The sequence below is a fragment of the Phalaenopsis equestris genome, unplaced genomic scaffold (assembly GCF_001263595.1).
Source record: "Phalaenopsis equestris unplaced genomic scaffold, ASM126359v1 Scaffold000836, whole genome shotgun sequence".
Classification (NCBI taxonomy): domain Eukaryota; kingdom Viridiplantae; phylum Streptophyta; class Magnoliopsida; order Asparagales; family Orchidaceae; genus Phalaenopsis; species Phalaenopsis equestris.
The window spans coordinates 205966-231012 of NW_018165276.1; the positions used below are offsets into that span (position 1 = coordinate 205966).

At 37.5% G+C, this 25047-nt stretch overlaps 1 protein-coding gene across 6 annotated transcripts in view; it reads right to left on the reverse strand.

Moving 5' to 3' along the window:
* Nucleotides 1-25047, reverse strand: part of LOC110031514 (putative methyltransferase NSUN6) — a 108303-nt gene that overhangs the window by 78130 nt on the left and 5126 nt on the right. For 3 of the 6 annotated variants that reach the window (XR_002294743.1, XM_020734752.1, XM_020734753.1), the window contains exons 4-6: nucleotides 23236-23383; nucleotides 22823-22960; nucleotides 8581-8643 (exon numbers count right to left, since the gene is read on the reverse strand). Coding sequence is in view for 5 of the 6 variants with exons in the window: in XM_020734752.1 (XP_020590411.1) it covers nucleotides 8581-8643; nucleotides 22823-22960; nucleotides 23236-23383 (349 nt within the window). In the remaining variant the exon portion in view is untranslated. The remainder of the gene's footprint in view (nucleotides 1-8580; nucleotides 8644-22822; nucleotides 22961-23235; nucleotides 23384-25047) is intronic. The other 3 variants (XM_020734755.1, XM_020734756.1, XM_020734754.1) reach the window with 3 other exon arrangements.

Consider the following 25047-nt stretch of genomic DNA (forward strand, 5'->3'; position numbering starts at 1 on the left):
CTTTTATCCCTTGCAGTGAATATGGACTGTCCCTTATTGTAGCTTGATGTCAAGAATGTCATCTTGAATAGTGATCTTACAGAGAATGTATACATGGCTCTTCATACAGGCTTTGACTCCACAACCTCCCAGGGCCAAGTACGTATACTACAAAAATTCATTTATGGATTGAAGTAATCACTATGGGCATTGCTCAGGAAATTCACAAAGGTTGCGATATGCCATGGATTCACTTAGGCTCAATCGGACCACACTCTCTGCTTCCGGGATTCCTCCAGCCGCCAGATAGTTATCCTTATTGTTTATGTTGATGATAATGTTCACACAGGTAATGATCTACCAGCATTGGAGTCTCTGAAAGACACTCTTGTTACTTCCTTCGAAATGAAAGACTTGGGATCTCTCTAGTACTTCTTAGGCATGAAAATTGTTCAGTCATCTCAGGGTATTTGTCTGTTTAAGCAGAAATATATAATTGATCTTTTGACAAAGAACAATCTTCTCCTATGCAAAACCAGTGGCTGTCCTGATTGATCTCAATGAAAATTTTCTTGAAGTTATCAATACAGTTTCTGTAAACAAGACTCGCAACCAGCATCTGGTGTGGAGACTCATTTACCTTGCACATACACGCCCCGACATATGCAACACAGTTGGAATAGTTTGTGTTAATTCAAGCATGATCTCTATGAGTACCACCTCCAAGCTGTCCACCAAATTCTCCCCTATCTAAAAGACACACCGGGCTCAAGTTTGTTTTTTCCCGCCACACCTTTCACTCTATTGCATTTTACACAGACGCATATTGGCATCCATGATCAACAATCTACCTCGAAATACTGCTCCTTTATGCAGGGAAATCTAGTCACCTAGACAAGCAAGAAGCAATTTGTAGTTGCTAGAAGCAGTGCGGAAGCCGAATTTCTATCCATGTCTCCGACAATTTGTGAAGCTCTCTGGTTAGATATCATGCTCCACGAACTACGTATGACAGTCTCCGCCACCCTACAATTGTTTTGTGATAACAAGACTATCATTAGCATTGCTCATAACCTGATCTAGCATGATCGCACCAAGCATGTTAAGATTAGTCATCACTTCATTAAGGCAAGCTCGAGTCCGGGGAAATTTATGTTCCATTTATGTTATCTAGTGACCAGCAAGCAAATATTCTCCCAAAGAACCTTCTCGACCAATGTTTGATAATTAAAATCCAAGTTGAACATGACAGACATTTATAGTTCAACTTGAGGGAGAGATTAGAACATTAGAATATTAATATGCAGATTTCTGTATTAATTGTTTTGATTTGCTTTTGTTTAGTTTCCTTTTTTCCCTTTATTTTGTTTTTATTTGTTTCTTTACTATTAGATCATATAATGAGTATTTATAACTCTCTTTGCATTAATAAGAATCACCTTGAATTATATTCTAACAATTTAACAACATAATAAAAACATTGAATTTTAGCATAATTTGTGTATTTTATATAAACATGTTTTAAATGAGCCGCACATAAGCCAATAAGTCAAGTCAAAACCGACTCAAGCTTGGTTTGTCGTGACTCGGCCCGAAACTTGGAATTAACCAAGATGGGAACGAATCGTCGGACATTGAAAATTAAATCACTGTTATTTTAGTTTTATCACTAACAATTTAATATTAAAAAATATATTGTTAATATTAAAAAATATATGAAAGAGGCACCAAAGAAAGTAATTAAAATTAAAAAATAGAAATTTGCATTTTCAATTTTTTTTTCATCTTCTATACACATCTATTTCTCTTCCATTCATCTTGTTCAAATGTTCAAAACCTAAAAATAATATTAAAGAAACATAATAAATTATCTAAAGATAACCCAAGAATAATAACACTTTTAAACTGCAGCAACTCAAGGAAAAGAAATCAATATGCATGTCGGTCTTTCGTATCTCTATAAGAAATCTTATAATATGTTGGTTCATATTGTCATAAAAAATCTTATATATGTTAATGCATGTATAATTGACCTTTTTCTAAATAAAAATGCTCAACTCTTATATATGTATTTACTTTATCTTTATTTTATATTCCTTACACGTCTCTGTGAGGATCACTGTTAACAAAACCTAACACACCCTTGATTGATTATTGCCCTATCGGCACAGTTGTTACCGATGTAAACATCACAATTTTCAAGGAATAAAAGGCCCTTACCTGCTTCCTGTTGATATTATTTCATCAATACAACAGTTAGTAATGTAAATATCACAGTTGTCTGGGGAGGTAAGCTCTTGTCTACTCATCTCTGGTCGATATTATCTCGTCGGCACAACGGTTAGTGATTTAATCATCACAATTATCTGAGGTGATAAAAAAATCTATACGCGCTCAAGAACACTGGTGGCTCCTGTTTATACCATTAGGTGGTGAAATGATATCAAAACTAGCTAGGATGTAGTGGAACATAAAAGCAATTTTATATTAATATAGAAATAAGGTTACAACACAACTCAAATAGAAAGGTAATATAATAATAGTTGGACAACAAGGTTATGGAGGTAGTAGAGGTGGCGACAGAGTGGTGGAGGGATATGGGGGTGATCGACGACTAGGGGAGAAGTGGGAGAAGGGTCTGGGAGAAGTAGAGAAGGAGATTGGAATGATACACCACCATCTCAGAGCAGGATAAAGTCAGAGCGCTACGTGTCGTCGGATATAGCCCCAGCAAGAGGGAAAGGACTCCACACAGGAAATTTGAAGACTGCACAACTAGAACTAAACTCGTTCACATAGTAAACGGTTATTTATAGAGTCCCACACAAAGGAAGGTAGAAGAATCCAGAAAAAACTTTCTAAGAGCGGTAGCCTTGCGATGCAACATCCTGGATCGTGAAAATTAGCGATCCCGCCACTGTTTCACGCATCATCTTGCATTCGTTTGAAGGATCGCTGGGCTTCTTGACCCCCGCGAGATCGAAGCACCTCGCTTCGAGGTGCCTACAATGCCCCACTTCGAGGAGCCTAAAGCGCCCCATTTCGAGACGCCTACAGCGCCTCCACCCGGCACAGTTTTGGCGCTCTCGTCAATATCCCGTGGTTGAGGAAGCTTTCATCTCAATTTTTGAAGCTCTAGGCTCGTCAAAGTATGGTGCTAAGTTTGTGACGTTGAATGTGGCTGAAATGTTGTAGTGCTCAGGCAGGTCAATCTTATAAACATTGTTGTTCAACTTCTAAAGTACTTTGAAAGGTTCATCTGCTCTCGGTTTAAGCTTCCCGAATGATCCTACAGAAAATCTTTCATTTTTCAACCGAATTCATACGAGGTTGCCTTCCTGAAATATTACTTTCTTCCAGGAATTATTTGTCTATGTCTGATATTTGCGGTTCTGTTTAGTAATCTCCTAGCCTACTTCTTCATAGAGCTTTTGAATCTCATGAACTCGTTTTGTGGCATCCTTATGGATTTCCAACCATGGTAAGAGCAGCACCAATTCTAGTGGCGCGAGTGGATTGTGTCTGTACACAATCTCGAAGGGAGTTTGTCTCGTAGTTTGTTTGATTGATCGATTATAAGTGAACTCAACTTGGGCTAGAATAAGATCACACTTTTATATTTTTTTTCCCATGAAACACCTCAGAAGATTATTGAGGCTCCAGTTTACTACCTGTTTGTCCATCTGTGGAAGGGCTGCCAAGCTGAATTGGAGTTTTATGCCAAGCTTTCCCCATTGTATCCTCCATAAGTGACTCAGGAATTTGACAGATCTATCGAAGGTGGTCTTGGGAATCCCATGCAACCATACAATTTCTCTGAAGTATAGATCAGCAATGTGAGAGACGTCTAGTGTCTGGTGACACGGTACAAAGTGAGCCATCTTGGAGAAGTTGTTTACCATTACCATGACGGAGTCCTCGTTTCTTTGGGTCCTTGGGACTCCCACCACAAAATCCATGCTGCCGACAACCCATGGTGCTCTAGCAGTGATAGTAATGTGTACAATCCTGCGTTTTGAGCCCTTGTCTTTGCCAGGTGACAAATCCTGCATTGTCTAACATGTCGCTCCACATCTTGTCAATTTGGGCCGAAAAAAAATGCTCCCTTACTAGAGCGAGGGACTTTTCCCTATCGAAGTGACTGGCTAATCCTCCGTTGTGGCTCACTTGGATAATGACTTCTCTTAATGAATACCAAAGAATGCATAGTTGACTCGGGTGAAACAAGTATCTGTTGTTCTCATATGTCTTTGAAATCTTTATCTGTTTCATTTAGATCTCTTATAATCTCGAAGCCCATAACTCGAGCCTGTATGGAAGTGATCAATAGATATTGACAACTCAATGCATCAGCTACGTGGTTCTGGCTTCCGGTCTTGTGCTTTAGCACAAACTGAAATGAGGTTAGAAATTCCACTCAAATGGTGTGTTGATCTTTCAGTTTGCTCTAGCTATTGAGGAATATTAGGGCCCTAGTGATCTGTAAATAGTGTGAACTCGTTCATTAATAGGTAATGACTCTAGTGCTCTAGGGCCCTAATAATGCCATAGAATTCCTTGTCTTATATCAAGTATTTCCTCCTAAACTCATTCAGCTTCTCGCTGAAGAAGGTGATGGGATTTCCTCCCTAGCTCAACACTGCTCCAATCTCAACGTCGGTGGCAACACACTCTACTTTGAAAATTTGGTTGAAGTCTAGTAGTGCTAGCACAAGTTCCTGAGTCACCTTTTCCTGTAGTGTGTCAAAATTGTCCTCGGCTGCAGTTGTCCAAGAAAACTCCTTTAAAAGTTCGGTCAGTGGGAAGATGATAGTACTGAAGTTCCTGATGAATCTCTAATAGAATGATGCTAGCCCCAAAAATTGTCTTAGCTCGGTGAACGATTGAGGCCGATCCCGCTAATAATGGCCTCTATCTTTGTGAGATCCAACTGAATGTTTGCACTAGATACAATGTAACCTAGAAAGCATACTTAGCTTGTCATAAAGTGGCATTTCTTCGGATCGGCATATAATTGCTCAGCTCACAGTACCTCGAATACAACCTTCAAGTGATGCAAGTGATCCTCCTCCGCCGGTTGTAGACTAAAATGTCGTCAAAGTAGACAACAAAAAATTTCCAATGTGAGGCTAAAATACTTGCTCATTAATTTCATGAAAGTAATGGGTGAGTTCGACAGGCCGAAAGACATAATTGTCCACTCAAAAAGTTCATCTCATGTCTTGAATGCGATCTTCCACTCATCTCTTGGCCTCATCCATATCTAATGATATCTGTTGCGCAAGTCGATCTTGGAGAGGATAGCGGCTCCATGTAGCTGGTCTAAAAGATCATTCAAGCAAAGTATGGGAAATCGTTACTTGATGGTAATCTTGTTAATGACTCGGTTGTCGATGCACATCCGCCAAGATTCATCCCTTTTGGGCATCATCAAGGCAGGGACTGCACACGGATTGGTCCTTTCTCTGACTAGTCCCTTTGAGATGAGATCCTGCACTTGTCGTTGTAGTTCTTTATACTCTGCAGATCTCAATCTATAGACTGGTCGGTTTGGTAATACGAATTCGGGTATAAGGTCTATGGCATGTTGGATGTTAGTGGCGACGATCCCTCCGGTAAGTTGTCGATCATAACATCCTGAAAGTACTGTACTAATGGCTGCAGTAGTGTTGGTATATCTCTTTCCTCCTTGCCTCCTTTCAGGAGAACTAATATTAGTGTTACGGGGGTATCTCTAACTGACTGCAAGAAAGTGGTCCGAGGAACTAATGTTGCCTCTGTATTGCTCTCACATTTTGTATCCTTAGCAAGTAGCAAAACAATATGTTTCCCATCCTTTCTGAAAGAATAAGTGTTCTTGAACTAGCGTGTTAGGACTTGCAATCAAACTGCCAAGGACTTCCAATAGAATGTGGCAGGCGTCCATAGGAATAACGTCACACCATATTTGCTCTTGTAGCTGGTCTCCAATGAAGAAATTAACTAGGCACTGCTGATCCACACTTTCTCAGTTCCCTACTTCAGCCATGCAAGAGAATATGACTGGAGATACTTTTGTGTCCAATCTCATCATTTTCACCATGAGTATGGACACCACATTCTCGCAGCTCCCACTATCGATGATCGGGCTACAGAGCTTCCTCTTGATGGTGCACTTGGTGTGAAAAATGCTATTCCTTAACCAAGACTGGTCTTGTACTGGCTTGCTCAGTAGTACTCGCCCAACAACTAACGCTTCTCCCCCGTCTCTGTGGAGCTGAAGTTCTTTTGGGCTCTCCTCCAACTCGTCATCGACTTTCTCGATGGCCTCTTGACCTGTGAGTGTGACGACTCGACTTGTTGGGCAGCTGGAGGGTATGTGACGATAGCAGTGGCGCCCAAAACACATCCTGATCGGCACTATATTGGAGAAACCACCTCTTTGTGGCTTCTTCCCACTCTGATCTGCCTTATCAGTTCACAGTTCAATTTTGTTATTTCCTCCCGAGTTACCTCTATTTGTTGTAAAAGTTGCAGGTGACTATTTAGCTGAAGATGGGGGTCTGAGGAACGATTGTTGCCAACATTGATTTTGTTGTCTTTCCACTATCAAGGCTAGGGTTGGACGTCCCCTAGCGTCCAGTAAGGTTGCCATTGTATCACATTGCTGATGGCGGCTTTCAGAACCCTGAGATATTTGGCTATCGTAAGTTCTTGTGGCTCCGTCAGCTCGCACGTCAACTGCAAGTGGTCGAATAGGGTTGTGAACTCTTTAACTAAAAGATCCCGTTGTTGTAAGTTGTGGACTTTTACAAACATGTCCTGTCGATATTGCAGTGGGAGACATTTCTTCTGCATTGCCTTCTTCAACTTCTCCCACTTATCTTTTCACTGTTTTATTTTCTCCTCTGCTTTTGTAGATTTTCCTACCAAAAGAAGGCATTCTTCTTTAATTTGATTACAACTAACTTGACTCATTTGTCCACAAGTGCGACTTTATACTCAAAGATCTGTTCGACTGTTCGCAGCCACTGGACAAACTCATCAAAATCCATACCACCCTCAAATTTAGGGAGGTTCATCTTGATGCCAAAGTCCCGCTGACCTCCATAAGGGGTCTTTTCTCTTGATCATCTTTGACATTAGATATCAAAACAGCATGGTCGATATTCCTCATCATTATGATCTTCTCTATGGAATGGATTTATCTCCTCGCCCTTATCTTCTCTTCGACTATCCCAATCGCGATCGAAGGTGAACTCTTCCTAGTTCCCATCATCCAACTTTGCTAGTCTACGTTGCAGACGGCGGATTTCTCATTGAATCTCTTCTCGGGTCAAGTCCGGTGTATTTCCCCGTGATGGCATGGCTAGGCTTGGGAATTAGAAAAAAAAAAATATTTGATGGAGGTGGACTGCATGAGGACAGATGTGAGCAAACCTGAGGCAAGTATTATATTCCCTTTTCTATTCTTTAATTGCAGTACAATATAATTTGAATTTTTATTTTATATTTCAGTTAGCTTTGTTTGGAAAGTATGGAGGAATGAGATGGAAATCCAACCTTTCCAATAGATACATAGGACTTATTGTAAGAGGAAGGAAAATTGAAATGGAATACAAATTTCTTGCATCCTTCCCTTAGCTGACCAGGGCATCCTTGCTCCACTGTGGGGTGTGTACCCACTCTCTCATAGCCTTAGTAGTTTAGTCTTTTTTCATCTCTTCCGCAATTAGTTGTGAACCATTTCCCTAATTCATCATCCTCAAACAAGTAAAAAAAAATTCCTTCCAAAACAGCTCCATGCCAAAAGCTATAACCAATATTTTGGTTATCATGTGCAGTTCAACCCGAATCCAACAGTAAATCTTCCATGTTCTACCACTACAAATAGGGTGTCAAAAATTAACCCGACGCGTCAACTTGACGGGAACTCAACTAAAAAAATTTGTGCTTAGGTTAAGCCAAATAATTTTTGGGTCGGGTTTGAGTTAGAATCCTAGCCCGAAATTGACTCAAAATTGACCTACCAACTCAAAATTGATCTGAGATTGACTATACATCGATCCAAATTTGACTTGAATAGTTGTTATGTCTTATATTAAACAAGTTATATGCGTTGGATTATATTCGACGGGTTGATAGTGTGTCGGGTCAATTTCCAGCCAAACTCAAACCTAACCCGCAAAGCCAATCTGACACTCCTAACAACAACCTTCAATGACCTCTCTTCCAATTTTCAGCACCAATGTCTTCTCAAGAATCATTGTGAGCAAGTCGTTAGTGTGTGTGGGAGACTTTTACAATACAACCTATGATGCCTCTTCATATAACTCTATCGCTAGGACACTTCACGAGAAGTACACCAAAACCATTTTTTTTTTATCTTAACCCTACCATGCAATGTATGGATATGTGGCCAGTAATCATAAAAAACTAAGCATTATGCGAGAAAAATAAATTCTTTCTTCAAATTTTGCTAAGATGACTAAAAATATAATTCTACCTTTCTTATATAATAGTTAAATTTAGTAATGCTAAAGGCATATCAATTAAGATAGAAAAATGACAATGAATGAATAAGTGACAGTAAGTAAAGGAGCTAGAAATCGATAATCATACCAAGAACATGAGCAGCAACGATACTGGGTAAATTTTGAAGAAATATCTCACCCTCAAGCAAATCTAAAAGATAATGTAACAAAAAGATATCAGAAACCTAGAGGTTAAAAACTGTTCAAAGTACATCTATAACAAAAACGTTTTGATGTTCAATTAAACAAGTTGAGCCAAATTTAACCTCTGTATTACTAGAGAAAAACGACTTCTACCATTCTCCTCCAAATCGTTCAAATTATTATAATAAAGCAATAGATGCCTTCATGACTAATCTCTTTCCAAATATGAATGACATTACAAATACCCAACCAAGTGAGTTCAATTGCCCATTTAAGAAATGGCAGCCCATGAAATCAGAATATAAAGACCCAAAAAGTACAGGAACTCAAACATTGATGGATGGGTCCATACTTATTCAACAATCAAGCCAAATGTTCATTTATTGAGGAGCATCCCAAATCTTGGGTCTTGCCAGGTCAATCTTTTTAGTTACTTCGCTTTTCCAAAATCTAGCATAAAATTTACTACATACCACACAATTCTTATGTACTAACATATCTAACACCCAATTTTCATATTTATACTTATAACACGTTGGTGTAATAACCCTACCATGAAAAGGAGTATTTCACTTTAAAAAAATAGTGATGATGATATTTTTCATGTGATATTAAAAATTTGAAGGATATGTATGTAGATATGAATGTTTAGTTGTTAAATATGAAATACAAAAGAATTGTGTGGTATGTATGTAAATGCCCCAAAATTTATTCATGCAGTAAATTTTAATAAAAGGGGGTAAAAGCAATACACCTCCATAGAGCCTCATGATCATTGACAACACATTTGCAAAGCAATTTCCCTATCCTGTGAGTATAGTCAAGCCGCAACCAAATAATAGAAAATGAATCCGGCTATATAGTCCAACAACAACAACAAGCATTTTGTAGTCCAACAACAACAAGAAAGCATTTATCTCACTAAGTGGGGTCGACTGCATGAATCCTTTTCTCCATTATGTGCTATTGAGTGTCATATTTTCATTCTAATAAATTACTATTATTTTTTTATATAACATGCTCAATTCTTTCTAGGTCTAGCTCTACCTCTTTTAGCATAAGTTAAATCTAAGACATCTACTCTCCTAACTGGACCATCAGATGATTGACGTTTAATATGATCAAACCATCTAAAGGCAATTCTTTAATCTTGTTTTCCACTGGAGCTACTCCAACCTTATCAAATAATCCTTTGTCTCTAAGTCTAAAGCCACTCATCCACCCGAGCATTCTTATCTTAGCAACACTTAACTTTGTGCTTCTCTTTTACAGGCCAACATTCTGCTTCATAAAGCATTGCAGATCTCACCACCATCTTATAACACTTTTCCTTTTAAGTCTAAATATTACTTTTCTATCACATAATAGACTCGACGCATTTCTCCACATCAACCATCAAACTTGAATTGTACTAATCACATCAACGTCTATATCACCGTCACTTTGAACATGCATACTCAGAAATTGTCTGCACATATCTCGAGACAATCCAAAGATCGGAATAAGATGACTAGAATGTCTTTTGCTCTTCTCTTTAAAGCGAAGCTAATAATATAATTTTTATACTTTGTCATTTTTATCTTCTATAAATAGGAGGGCTATGACATGTATTAGAGGGTTTTTTGGGTTCCCCCGCTTGTAACCTCTTTTTTTAATGGAATAAAATAGGTCTAAGGGCCCTGAAACATCCCATTCGCCCCAGAGGGGCAAGTCTTCTTCTCCTCTCTCTCTCACTCTCTGCTTCTCTAAGGTTTCATGCTCTATTCCTTGAGCACGACCCAAGGCACAGATTTGGATTCAACACCCTGAAATGTGTAGTAAACATGGATCGTGCCATCAACAAGAAGAAGAGCACAAAAGGGTAACTTGCACAGTAACAGATCCAAGTGTTTTCTCAGATACTTTAGCCCAAAGGCGCAAACCTCCTTCAAAAGAGGACATGATAAAAGACACTTAGAAAGAACATAAAAATCTCATGTCAACACTCAGAGACATTTATAGGTACAACAAAAAATTGTCCGCTTCATCACCAGAAAATCCGACATGACATCGTTGGATGGATCTGCGACGCAGTCAGCAGGATACCTTGACTGGTTTCAAGATGCAGATGGAGAACCGTATACTTCATTCCTCAAAGCATCCGGCAAAACAGGTCGTCCAGCCGACTACAAACCGGTCGGCCGCCTCGCTGCTCCGACCGGCCGACCACCTTGTGTATTTATCCGGCCAGCCACTCACTCCTTCGTCGACCATCCACTAGTTGGTCGCTTCGCTGCTCCAGTCGGACGCACATCTAGCCAACCACCTCCCAAACATAAAATGTACATACATACCACACAAATCTTGCGTATTAATCTAGTGGAAACCCATTAATCGGCCGCCTCACCTTCCAACCAACCACCACCCACTGGTCAGTCACCTCACTCCTCCGATCAGCCATCCGCCAGCGGGTTGCCTCGCTGCTCTAGTCGACCACCCATCTAGTTGACCACCTCCTAAACAGAAAACTTACATGCATACCACACAAATCTTGCATATTCATCCAGTTGGCCAGCCACTGGTCGGCCACCTCACTCCTCCGATAGAGCATCTACCGGTCGGCCGCCCATTTGGCAACCACCTCCTAAATAGAAAATTAGCATAAAAACCACAAATCTTGTGTATTCATCTAGCCAGCCACCTCGTCAAGCCATTTTGCCTTTCGGCCAGCTGCCTCGCTGCTACAGTCGGCAGCTTCGCTGCTCCTGCTAGTCGCCTCGCTGGTCGGACGCCTCCCAATCAGAAAATCCACATGTATATCACTCAATTTGAAGCAACATCTAATCGGCAACCACTCCCACTGGTGACCTACCTCTGACCGGAAACCCTCTTCCGTGCGGCCACTCTGCTCCTACTCGAAACCATGGAGGAAGGTAACTTCACACATTTAATCTGTTACTTTATTTTTTCCAAACCAACTGCATGACGAGAGTTAGATTAAGGGCCCATTTGGGATCCTGTTGTTGCAGCTTTTTAGCGACTTTTACGTCTTTGAAAAGGATGAGCAGCATTTACTTCCCTTTTTATCGCCAGCATTACACTGATCGGAGGCCGCATCAAGTCCAACGCGGAAACGGAAGGGGGAGGGTGCGGTCTGCGGCTGGAGCTCCATTGCGAAGTGCCTTTGACGTCGCTGCTCCTTTGGATTTTTGATAATCCCACTCCATATCCTCGTATATACCCTCGCTACTCCTCCTTTCTCACCTGTATCGCTAGTGTTGCGGTTTGGTTCCACTCCACTCCCTCCGTTCAGCGCTCACGACTTGCTGCAAACTTCCGGTGAAATTTTCTCAAATATATATATATCTATATATATATATATATATATATATTAGCTTCATTTGTTGTCTACCTCTGCGTTTCTTATTTCCTCTATGAAAATTTTGACGTTCTAGGTATAGTGCACATGCTTTAATGAGAAGCTAAAGCTTGCAAGATAGATTAGTAAGCAGCAACCTTACCTAATCTGATCCATCAGTAGAAATAATAGGGTATACGAGCAAAACTCACTTGTTGATATCAGATTTCTTTATTGGTTTATTTTGGTTGGATAGTTATATGAGCACTGGTTTTTAATTTTTCTGACAAAATATGTTGGCTAAATTATTTGATATTGCTTCCTCCTCAGCGTGTAGTAATATTTTTGTGGGGGGATGTTGAGCATTGTTTCTTTTCTTTACTTTAGACGATACTTTTACAAGTAGAATTTTATATGTTTTGTTGCACAATTGAAGTTTGCATGATAGATAAGTTAGCAGAATCCTTACCTGTTCTGATTAATAAAAAAAACAATGGAATGAAATATATGAATAATACTCATCTGTTTGTTTCAAATTTCTTTTTTGGTTTATTTTGTTTAGATAGATATGTGAGCACTTGTTTTCAATTTTTTTTGACAAATTATGCTGCCCAAATTGCTTTTTCTTGCCCCCTGCTTGGTGTAGAGTAATATCTTGGGGGAAAATGTTGAGCATTGCTTTTTTTTAACTTTATCTGAGATTTTTATAAATAAAAATGTATATGATTTGTTGCATATATTAAAGTTTGCATGATAGATAAGTTAGCAGTAATTTTACTTGTCCTGATCAATCAGCAGATGCAATGTGGTGAAATATATATGAGCATGGCTCACCAGTTTGTTTCAGAGATCATTATTGGTTTATTTTGTCTGAATAGTTATATGAGGGTTGGTTTTCAGTTTTCTGACAAATTATGCTGCCTGAATTGCTCAGAATGTTGGGCATTATTCCTTATTTGAAGTTTGTTGAGACTCTTATAACTAGAAAATGATATGTTGCACATTTGAAATTTTACATGATAGATAAGTTAACAGCATCCTTATCTGTCTTGATCAATCAGGAAAAGCAATAGAGTAAAACATATATGAGCAATGCTTATTTGTTTGTTTCAGATATCTTTATAAGTTTATTTTATTTAGATAATTAGATGGGCACATATTTTCAGTTTATCTAACAAATTATGTTGGTCTAATTGCACATAATATTGAGCTTTTTTTTGTTTTCTGCCGCTGAGACTTTTATAAATAGAATTGCATATTCTTTGTCGTACAATTATAGTATGCATGATAGATAAGTTAGCAGCATTTTTATCTGTTCTGATGAATTAGCAGAAGTAATGGGATTAATTATATATGAGCAATGCTCATATGTTTGTTTCAGATTTCTTTAATGGTTTATTTCATTCAGATAGCTATATGAGCACTGGTTTTGAGTTTTCTAATAAATTATGTTAGTCAAATTGTTTGTTGCGGCATCATTGTAGAGTAATATTTATATGGAAGAAAGTTGAGCACTATTTTTTTTTCTTCTGCTAAAATTTTTATAAATATAATTGCATATGTTTTGTTGCACATTTGGAATTTGCATAATATATAAGTTACAGCATCCTGACAAGTTCTAATCAATCAATCGGAGCAATGAGAGGAAATATATATGAGCAATGCTCATTGTTTATTTCAAATTCTTTTATTGTTTTATTTTGTTTGGATAGATATGTGAGCACCAATTTTAAGTTTTTCTGATAAATTATGCAGGTCAAATTGTTTGTTCTTGCCTCTTCCTCAATATAAAGTAATATCTTGGGGGGCGAATGTTGAGCATTGCTTTCACTTTTTTAACTGTTTTCTTCTGTTGAGACTTTCAAAAATAAAATTGCATATAAATTGTTGTACATTTGAAATTTGCATGATCAAACTGTAGAAGCCATGGAATGTAGTACATGTCAACATTATTATTTGTTTATTTCATAATTTTGTGTACCTAACATGCATATGCATTCATTGAGAATATATGTCGGATAAGATATCAAATAGAGATGACATTCAAATGTTATTTAGAGCGATGATGAAAAATAACTATCAAATGGCTTAACCGATAACCACTTGTCAATTTTAAATTAACGAGGTTGTTTTTCCACAGAAACTACCTATCGCCAGAGAACACGTTTGAGTGCTTATTTGATTTGGAAAAATAGTGACTATAGATGAAGACTTCTTTTGTTAAAAGATCTCACTGAGCTCTAGCAGTTGCCTCAAAGATCCAAATTGGCTAGCGCGACAGAAATATAAAATTGGTTATGGTATCTTATCTGGCATGTATTCTGAGAGTTAGCATTAGTGTTTGGATATGCGCAACAAGTACAACAAAAATTTTGAAATGAACAGAAGGACAATACACATATATTTCATGTCAATGCGGACATGCAAGAATGCTGCTAACTTATATATTATGCAATCTTCAAATGTGCAGCGGAACATAAACTAGTTTATTTATAAGAGTCTCAGTAGAAGAAAGCTACAAAAAAAAAACGATGCTCAACATTCTCCCCCAAAAATATTACTTCACAATAAAGAGGCAAGTGTAAGCAATTCAACCAGCAAAATTTTTCAAAACTAAAAATCAATGCTCACATATTTATCCAAAAAAAATAAAGAAAATTGAAACAAACAGATGGCATTGTTTGGTTTCTTTGAATGATTTATATGATCTTATTACTTTGGATGTTTGTCGACTTGTTGGTTGTCTGGTTTTCGTTTACGATGAGGCTTTCGGAATGTGATTTGGTGGGCACGTTTGACATTTCTTGTGAAATATTTATTAGAACGATGATTGAAAAAATAAAACAAAGGGCTCAACTAATTACCAAATGTGAATATGAAAAAAAAAATTTCATGTTAATTTGACACAAATACTGCCTAGTTTTTATGCAAACATAACAAAATTGGTGACATGGATGGAGCTATCTTTGACATCTATGAACTGTGCACTCTATTTTTACTTTTTCTTTGACATGTTCTTGCTTAGGTTCATGTATTATTGTTTTACATGTCAAATTTTGTTGATATATTTCCTATTTTTTTTACTTAGATATCAGATGGGTAAACAAAAAGAATGTCGGATATTTGTTATTTCAAATACGGAGACAAAAAAATTTTTTTTTGATTTATGATTAAAAGAGGTAGAAAGGGGCAATAGACCAATAACACATTGTTGACCTCACTTTCGGATGAGGTCTTTACTTCTCTCCTTAGAGCCTAGGAACTATCTTTATGCTTCTCTTGTTCGACCCTCCTAGAGGACTAGTATGGAACTCACACCATTTAGAAAATTCGAGTCACCTCATCACTCCTTCGAGTCTCGCATTGGCAGCCTAAATCCTCGGTATTTTGTTGAGTTGATTATGCCCGACACATGAAACTAAAGTCGAGTTCCTACATTAATAGGAGCAGCCCCTAGGGAAGCTCTTGTGACCTGAACGCTCGATAACGCCGCATTTTGCGCACGCATCGCGCCCCGCACGATTTTGAATTCAATTGACTCGTCCGTCAACGAACTCGTCCGGACGACCCCGGATGACGAAACAGACTACACGGATGCGTCTGGGACGTCGGTTTTAGTCAGGAAGGACACCTATACTCTTATGGTTTTGAGCGCGAGCGATTAACACGAATATTGATGCACGTTTTTTAATTAGCGGTGCGCGGGCCCGGGCTCAACCCATGTTAGACTCGGGTTCGATTCGGGTTCAATTCGAGCTGGACTTGGGTTGAACACGGGCTAATCACCAGCTCACATAATTTTAAATTTCAAAATTCAAAATTCAGAAGGAGCATTTAAAACCCATATTAATTGAATATAATCAGGTGTTATTTTTTTTCCAATTGAACCTCCCCCTGCGTATGGAAAACATTTATTTCCCCGCCAATTGCTTCAAGTAACGGCTTTTCTCCCACTAGCCTATTTCTTTCTCGCGCACGAGTCTCGGCTTCCTGCTCTGACTCAACCGAAGACACTTGTCCCACTCGTCTTCCTCCTCTGCCTCTCTTGAGCTCTTCTCTCCGCTCGCTCCCGCTCAATTCTCCCACTCCTGTTGCACCTCGCCCTAACGACAAGGAGACGACCAGAAGCCCGCTCCTCTGCTCGAACGCTCGCCTTCTCCCCTGTGAATCGCAACCACTCGCCTCTCCCTCACGATCATAAGATCACTCATTCCCTCTCATCTCATCCTCACTCGATCGCTCATACACTCCCGTCTGCTCTCTTCTCTGCGTCGAAGTCCACTCCTACTGCGCCTTCTCTCGCGCAACCAGAAGGGTTCGTCCGGCAGCCCTAGTCGAATTCCTTTTACACACGACAAACCTCCCGGCTCGATTCTCTCCCGGCCTCCACCGAAGAGCTTTTAAGAAGGGATAGCAGCAGTAGATGCGTCACGTACACAGGTATATTTTATTTGTTGTTGTTTTATCATTATAATTTACTCTTATTCATGCTCTAACACATTATGCAGGTGTTGATTACAATTTTATTTTCAAAACAAAATAATTTTAAAAAATTAAACAACATTTTCAAAACAAAAAAACAAGAAACAAAAACATAAAAAGTACTTTTGAATTTACGAAAATTCCTCGGAGTAGGTAACCCACGGTTGCTAACAAGATCTCCCCGGTTTAAATAGGTTTCACAACTCGTTTAAATTAAGTTCAAAAGAAAAAAAGTGGTACCAGAACGAGGGAACTGTGGGATCCCAATCGGTATCGCTCTAATCAAATTTAACCCCCCAATAATGACAACAAAACCAAAAAACTTGAAACACAAATAGTACAATCTTTTAAACCTTAGACTTTACGACTGTTACTTCAACGAGAAGCTTGGAGCAACTTCGTGGGCAGCGCAGCAAAGAGCTTGGAGCGGTCTACAAGTGGAGGTGGTCGTCATCCTACAACAGCAAAACAAGTCTACACCAGCTAAACTTTCCTAGTCTAAACAACACAGCATTTCGAGGTAGCTCGCCCAGCGCGATGTAAATCCTCATCCTCTTTTAGGCTCCTGCACAGTCATACTGAGCAGTATAAGTCCTAATTCGTCTTAGGTTCCAAGGTTCATGTCCATAACGACGTAAAACCTCTTATCTTTGTAGGCTATTTGCATAACCAGTTATTATGCAAGTGTATTATGCAAGTGTAAGTCCTAAACAATAAAATTGACAGGATTGAACACTCAAATAACATCCTCTCTAAAACACAATCATGCATTAGGAAAAAAAGTTGATGCACTTGAGGAGTAGTGACAAGAGAAGATTTTAATAAGTAGAATATCTTACATTTAGTATTTCTTAATTTAAAATTCGGCATCTTAGAAAACCAATTTATCAATTGTAAGTTTTACCGAATGTAAAGAAATTTAACTTATTGGCATTTACCCAGAGCTGAAGGAAAAGCTAGATACTATATTCATTGGTATTTGAGCAATAAAGGTCAACGTCTGGGCCACAACAGAAGATCCCACCCCTAATTTAAATAAGTCTGAAAGTGCACATTCGAACGAGGTCTATGAAGAACAATCGGAAAAAAGGGAGCAAGGAGAGTCCAGTCATTCCAAAGAACCTAAACCCTCAGCACAAAAAGAGAAAAAATAAAGTTGGGACAGCTCATCTATCCCAACAGATATTATAGCTAGTGACAAAATGCACCGGCATTACTTTGAGTGTCGGCACTGCTCTCCATACATACCCAAAATGATAGATGCTATCAAGCTAATGGACTCAATTCCAGAATTTTTCGAGAGCATGCCCCTATACTTATTTGTTATAAAACTTCTGGAGAATCGAAACAAGAGAGGTTTTCTTCACCCTGCTTCGTGAACAGAAGATTCCTTATCTATGTTATTTTTTAGACATCTTGACTAGTTAAATGTCATGCACATTTTTTTTTGTTACTACGGCAGGGTGACTAATTGTAGTGTTTGACATTTCTGTTGTAAACTATGATTTGTGTGTACTATTTCTGACGTTTGATTATTTATGGATTTTTTTAGTTTTAAAACTTTCATTGAGTGCATTTTGAGCATTTAGCTGCACTGAGAATAACATATTCTTTTAAAATAAACTTAACATTATTCTTTCAGACAAATAGAGCCACCAAACGAGGAGATTATAGACATAGTTGAGCAAAATACAATTATTACCAACACAGTTTGTAAGACAACTTGTATCTCACGTCATTTGTGGGAGGCAAATGGGTTGGTGAACTAATGGAAGCTCATCCAAGCAGGATTCACAGCATGTTCTGGATGTCAAAAGCTACTTTCTATGATTTATTAGATGAATTACAATCCAAATATTGTTTGCATAGACCTTCGCGATTTACGTCCCGAGAAGTTCTAGCTATCACGTTCTTCATTATGTCGCACAATAAGTCCATTCGTGCAGGTTCTCAGCATTTCCAGCACTCTATAGAGGCGATCGGGTGTTTCCATAATGGGATTAACTCTAATTAAAATTGCTATGGACATCGTCAAACCATTAGACCGATCTTTTGCTCAAACACCTCGGGAAATTCATAGCTATCAGATGTACATGTCATTTTTCAAGGTATTAATCTCACTATTTATTCCTTCTTCAAGTAATTAAAGTAAAGTTAAGGACTGCATAGAAGCAATTGATGGAACACATGTTGACGCAAGCATGGGAAATGAGGAAAAAATAAATAATATCAGTAGGTGTGGAGCTGCTACACAGAACATATTAGTAGTATGTGATTTCAAAATGTGTTTCACATTTATGATGACTGGCTAGGAAGAGACTGCACACGATAACAGAATATTTAAATTTGCAACCCGGCAGCCCGAATAAAAATTCTCAATGCCTCACCAAGATTGGTGCCTTTAACTAATCCATCACTATTATTTTTTTTGTTTGAACTAATCTAGTAATGTTATTGTTATTCCGGAAAGTATTATCTAGTCGATTCAGGATATCCACTGCAACGACATTTTTTAAAGCAATTCCCAACACGAGATATCACCTCCCTGACTTTGAGCGCAAGAGCCAAATAATTAGAGGCAGGAATGAGCTGTTCAACAAAAGATAATCGTCTTTACGCAGTGTTATCAGGCGAAAATTTAGTGTATGGAAGAAGAAGTGGGTCATACTTCAATATATGCTTACATATTCTTTCAAAAAACAGGTCAAGACAGTTGTTGCAACAATTGAGCTCCATAATTTTATGCGGAGCATCCATCCCGAGATGATATCAATTTCAGGGTCTTCGATGATCCTACCTACATGTCTGAAGAAGCTAACTGACCTTCAAGGCAAGAAGAGGAATATAGGACTAACAAGTATAACAATTCTGAAGGAGAATGTGTCGAGTAGACGTTACAATTGAGAGATATGATTACTGATGCTTTGGTGAATACAACGACCTTACTTAAGTACTATCACCTAGTTATTTGTAGTTGATAATTCATATTTTATCTTCATGAATTTCTCTAATTGTATTTTTTCAAAATATATATATCAAATTGTGTTGTACCTTTTTTTTTTTGAACCGATAAAGTTTAATTCTTAATTTAAAATTGCTTATATTTTTTTTAATTTCTAAAATGTTGTATCAACTTAATTTTTTTTAATTAGAACAACATTGTAATATAATATCTAGAAATATGAGCTCAAGATCATTAAGCAACTGTTATTATAGCGACAGGTGTGTTCAGTAGCAGTCCAGGTGGGAAGGCAGCTAAGGGAGAAGATTTTATTCTTGTCCCAGAAATAGGACTCCTGCAGATTGCGACTACCTCCAGTGGGTTGATGGCACTGACGAGGTATCTCCAGACCATGATCAGACGAGGAGAGATGCAAGATGGAGAGAAGATTGTCCCGAAGACTTTATCATCAGGATTTTAAGTCAAACACCATTCTAGGCTTGTTGATTACCATCATTGTTCTTGTTATTGTAGTCATTTACTTCATATAGCTATTTTTTTAATATATTATATTATTTTGGACTAGACTGTATGTTTTTTAACAGTACTAACTCTTTCTGTTATTTAATTCTGAATATTTTTAAAAACTGCACTTCTTTCAATATATTACATATATGGGGGTAAAACAGTCTTTCTCAGCAGAAACAACAACAGCACAACAGATCTCCCAAGCAGACACTGCTCCTTTATTAGCAGATCTCCCAAACAGCACAGCTTCTTGAAAAAGCAGTAGTCGCCTCAAACGCACCCTAAATCTAAGAAAGATTTATGTACATACTACTCAAATCTTATAAATCAATAACTATATAAAATTATATACAATTTTAAAGGGGGTAATTATGATCATATCATCCAGTTCATTGTTTTTATAAATCTAACCCCAAAAGTTTGTTATTTTATTTATCGACCAACCACTCTGTCGTCCATCGGCCTCGTCGCCCGGCCACATCACTAGTTTTACAAAAGATTTTATAACTAAATATGTATATGATTTCCAAATGAAAGTTTTCTTTAAGATTTTAAATAAATACAATAGTCACTTTTTATGCACAGAAGTTTGACTATATCTATAGAGGTCTTTTACCCCAAGTAGGTTGTTGTTTTTCCTGTGCATAATCATGTTTTTTTTTCTTCAAAGCTTACTCTATTAAGCATATCTATTATAACTTTTGGTATTTCAGAACTAAATGAAAATATGTCACTAAATAGGACGCAATGGAGAAAAAGGATTCATGTAGCCGACCCTACGTAGTGGGGTTAAGGCTTTGTTGTTGTTGTTGTTGTTGTTGTAATGTGAAGGGCCAGGTCAAGGAGTTCGAGGAATTCAGGCATTCTGGAAGTCACCTGACACTTAGGGAACTCAAACCCGCAATCGGTGACGATGCCACAGACGTCTGTTCGATAATAAGGGCTTCCAGATAACTATCACCCGACAGCGACAAGCTCTGCCAGAGCTATACGGTGATCGTCTTCGTCTTCAAAATGACTCACACCCAGCAGCGACAAGCTCCGTCAGGAGTATGTGAGAATCGACTTCAGCCTTCGAGACGACTCGTCACTCGACAACAACAAGCTCCGCGATGGGTACACAACGATCGTCTTTGGTCCTAGAGATGACTCGACACCTGGCAGCAATAAGTCCCACAAAGGGTATATGGCGATCAACTTCAGCCCTCGAGATGACTCGCTACTTGGAAGCGACAAGCATCACGAGGGGTATACGGTGATTTTCTTCGGCACTTAAGATGATTCGCCACTCAGCAACGACAAGCTTCGCAAGGGGTAGCGGGAGAATCATCCTGTGATCATTCAACGACTAATCGATTACAGCGGATGACGCCAAAGATGTCAGAACCAAACACGAAGTGCGCCTAACATGGAGTATCATTAGCAATTCATGATTTGTTTGATTTATAAATTTTTGTGTTCTTATTGCAGTTGTTGCTATCAAGAATCAAGAAAATTGTGAAACTTAATATGTATACTCAAAAAAAATCTGCACAGATCTCGACACAATCCAATAGTCAGAATAAGAGAACTAGAATGTCCTTTGCTCCTCTCTTTAAAGCAAGGCTAATAATACAATTTTTATATTTTGTCCTTCATATCTTTTATAAATAGGAGAGTTATGACCTGAATTAGGGGATTTTTTGGATTCCCCCACTTGTAACCTCTTTTTTTATGAAATAAAATGAGTCTAAGAGTCCGGGAAAACCTCATTCACCCCGAGGGAGCAAGATTTCTCTTTCTCTCTCTCACTCTCTTATCTCAGGTTCATGCTCTATTCTTTAGGCATGATCCAAAGAACAGATTCAACAAAACAATAGACCTGAGATATCTAAAATGTTCACTCATTTTAATGACTTGATCACCCATTATTAAAACTCTTCCACTAAATCTATTATTAAAATTACATTCCATGTATTCAATTTTAGATCTACTCAAACAAAAGCCTAGAGACTCTATAGTTGACCTCCATAATTCTTTTTTTTTAACCCTCTATCCAGGTTTATCCTTATCCACAAGAAGGAAATCATCAACGAAAAGCAAACACCAAGATACACCTCTTGATATAATTTAGATAGTGTCAAAATAGTCCATTGACTATTTATATGGGTTTCATTTTAATCCCAGATTTTAAAAAGTACTAAATTAGTCCCCAAACCTTTTCTTGATAATATATTGTAAAGAATAAATTAGGCTATAACTTTTCAACTAGATATAGCATATAAATTTCAAGGATGATTTTTTTATGAGCAAAGATTGTAAATAACCAAAATGGTAATTATTAACAAAGAAATATTAATATTAAATTTATCAGTTAATTAAAACATTATAGTTATTTTAAATAGAAAATTGAGTCATAGACACTAAGCTGTTTTTAAAATGGGCTAATTGCTCAAAATAAATGAAAGATAAATGAATTACAAAAATAAAAAAATTATTTAAATTACAATTCCAAGATTAAGGATCAGTTCGGTTGCAACGAAATTATAAGATTAAGAATCATCCTCCTATCTTCAATCATTCACATTGAAATCTGCATGAGTTTTTAATCTACTTTCTTTTTTTTACTAATCCTTTCACGTTAAATATAGAAAGATAAATAAAGTAAAAAATTAGTTCAAAACTAATACTAACTTCTTTGTTAGAAGATGATGATCTTCATAGCTTCCTACAATTACAATACTATGTTACATCACATTCCCAGATACCATACTTTAATAACCCAAAGAGTTGACTTTCAGGTAGATCTACGAACACTACATAAAGACAGAAAATCAATTAATGGTGCATCCAAGTAAAATTTCAAATCAATCATCTAAAGCTGTACAAAAAATAAAACAAAATTACAAAAGAACATACTGCGGAATGAAGGAAGCCTGTAAACTCTATCTGTCATTTCCACACCAATTCCTTCTAAAGCACGAAACATACCCGCCCTAGAAAACTTTGTGATTCCTTGGCCAATGTACATGCCATTTCTTTCGAGGTATTGCGGATCTGTCATTTTTCCAGTACCAAAGAACATGCGAAAAATCATTAAAAAAAAAGGAAAGAGAGAATGGCAGCATTAGCTAAATGATTTTTCATCACTCTAGAAATTTTCCAGTTGAATTTAATTTTTGGCAAAGAGAAATGCCTGCATTTCTACAAGTCTAAGCATGAGATAAAAATGGTTACCTAACATTTCAACTTATCAAAGGTAGTCAATGTACAAACGGTATGATTCACATTTCTTAGAGCAAAAATTATAATGAACTGAGGATAGTGTTTACCTTGCTGTGTTCCTTGTAGAACAGTTCCGCGTGTCAGATTAACACCCCATCTACCATCAGTACTTCGCTGCTCTACAGCCACCGAAACTGCAACAATATCTCCCTTCTCAACATGTGAACTACAAGCCAATAACCCCGGTACATATATCTAGAGATCAAAAAGTCATAATTATCAAGACACTATCAGGTCCAGAGATAAATTAAACATAAAACGAGCATTATGTTTCAGTGTAGATATGCATTACGCATGAATGGCAAGATTTATGGGAATAAGGTAACTAAAATTATCCAAACCATAATGTGAAATATGAAACAAAGCTAAAAAAAGATGGAAATAATTTAGAATCCTAGATGGAAAATGAAAAAGCTATAAACCATGCTTGGCCGCTGATAATAAGGACTTCCAGCATCAGTACCCATGTTGGAGCTGGTGTTGTCATTTTCATTCCAACATTAGGAGTTTTGTGACTGTGCGTAAAGGTTTAGCTTCCAATGGAGTGCTCCTTCACAATTGTTGATCTCCAAATTTGGATCGACTCTATCATCTTTCAGCAGTCTGGTCTTTCGACTCGTGATAAAACCTTTCAAATTCTAAACCACTGTTCTTTGGAGGCTTGTTCATTGTTAACTCATTCTGGCAGAGATTCTCTCATCAGTTCTGTTTTGATTGCCGCCTCCAATCAATTAGATCTTGAACATGTTGGCCAACAGTTACTAGTTGTCGAAACAGAACTTAGAATTTCTACTAGTTGTTGGTGGTTCATGCACTCTAGATGTTCAGCAATTTTCTAATGGGCATGTGAGCAGAGTTTGGCTTTTGGTTCATTGGTTGTTGGTGTTGTTGATTAGGGTCGATAATGTTGGGCTTGCTTATGGCAATTTTTGGTTTTTAGGTTGCCGGGGGAGGGGGAGGGGATATTAGAAGTTAATGAAAGATGTTTAGATTGGCTGCACTAGAAATTTTGTCTTCACTATTTCTTATGTTCACATAGAAATTCTTGGATAACAATTCATCTATTTGTTTTCCCTACACAAAAATTTGAAAAGTTGATAATGATATGAAGGTTGTTGAAAAGAATAAAGCTTTCTTTCAATATTAAGTTGAGGCTAGTTATATTGATGTTTATTCTATCAACTACTTAGGCATGTCAAAAATTGTGAAAAAAATCAAAGGAAAGAACAAACATGTTGATCATTAGATAAGAGACAAAAAAGCCTTAACTTGCTACCTCATTATACTAGTGCAGATATTGAGATTCCTTTTACGCATGACCCAAAAAACTATGATCAGCATCGAATAAGAGAAATGATTGTCAGAATCATGATCGTGCCTGAATACCCATTTATGCCGATTGAGCATTTGTGGTTCAATATCTTGTTGAAATCATCAAACCCCCATTATGAGAGGGTGTCCAGAAATACAATTAAAAATAATTGTATGAATGTATATGATATTAAAAAAGAGAAGCTACGAACATATTTTTTTATTATTATTAGGATTCAGATAAGTTATGAGCTCTTCTTATCTCTTCTCCTTCTCTTTGGTAGTTTTGTGAAACTCAGTGGAATCATCAAGATTTAAATTATCACTGCTTTCAGGTAAGTTTTGAGCTCTCCTTCTCTTTTTATTATTGACTCACTGTTTTCAAGTCATTTTGCTGTTGGAATATACTGAAAGATTTTCATACATATCACTCAATCACCTTTAATTGCTTTCTGCTACTCTGTGATCATTAACGTATGCACTAATACAAACTATCTAAGCTCTGGCAACGATTATCATGATCATTCAAATAGAAAATATTTTTTGGG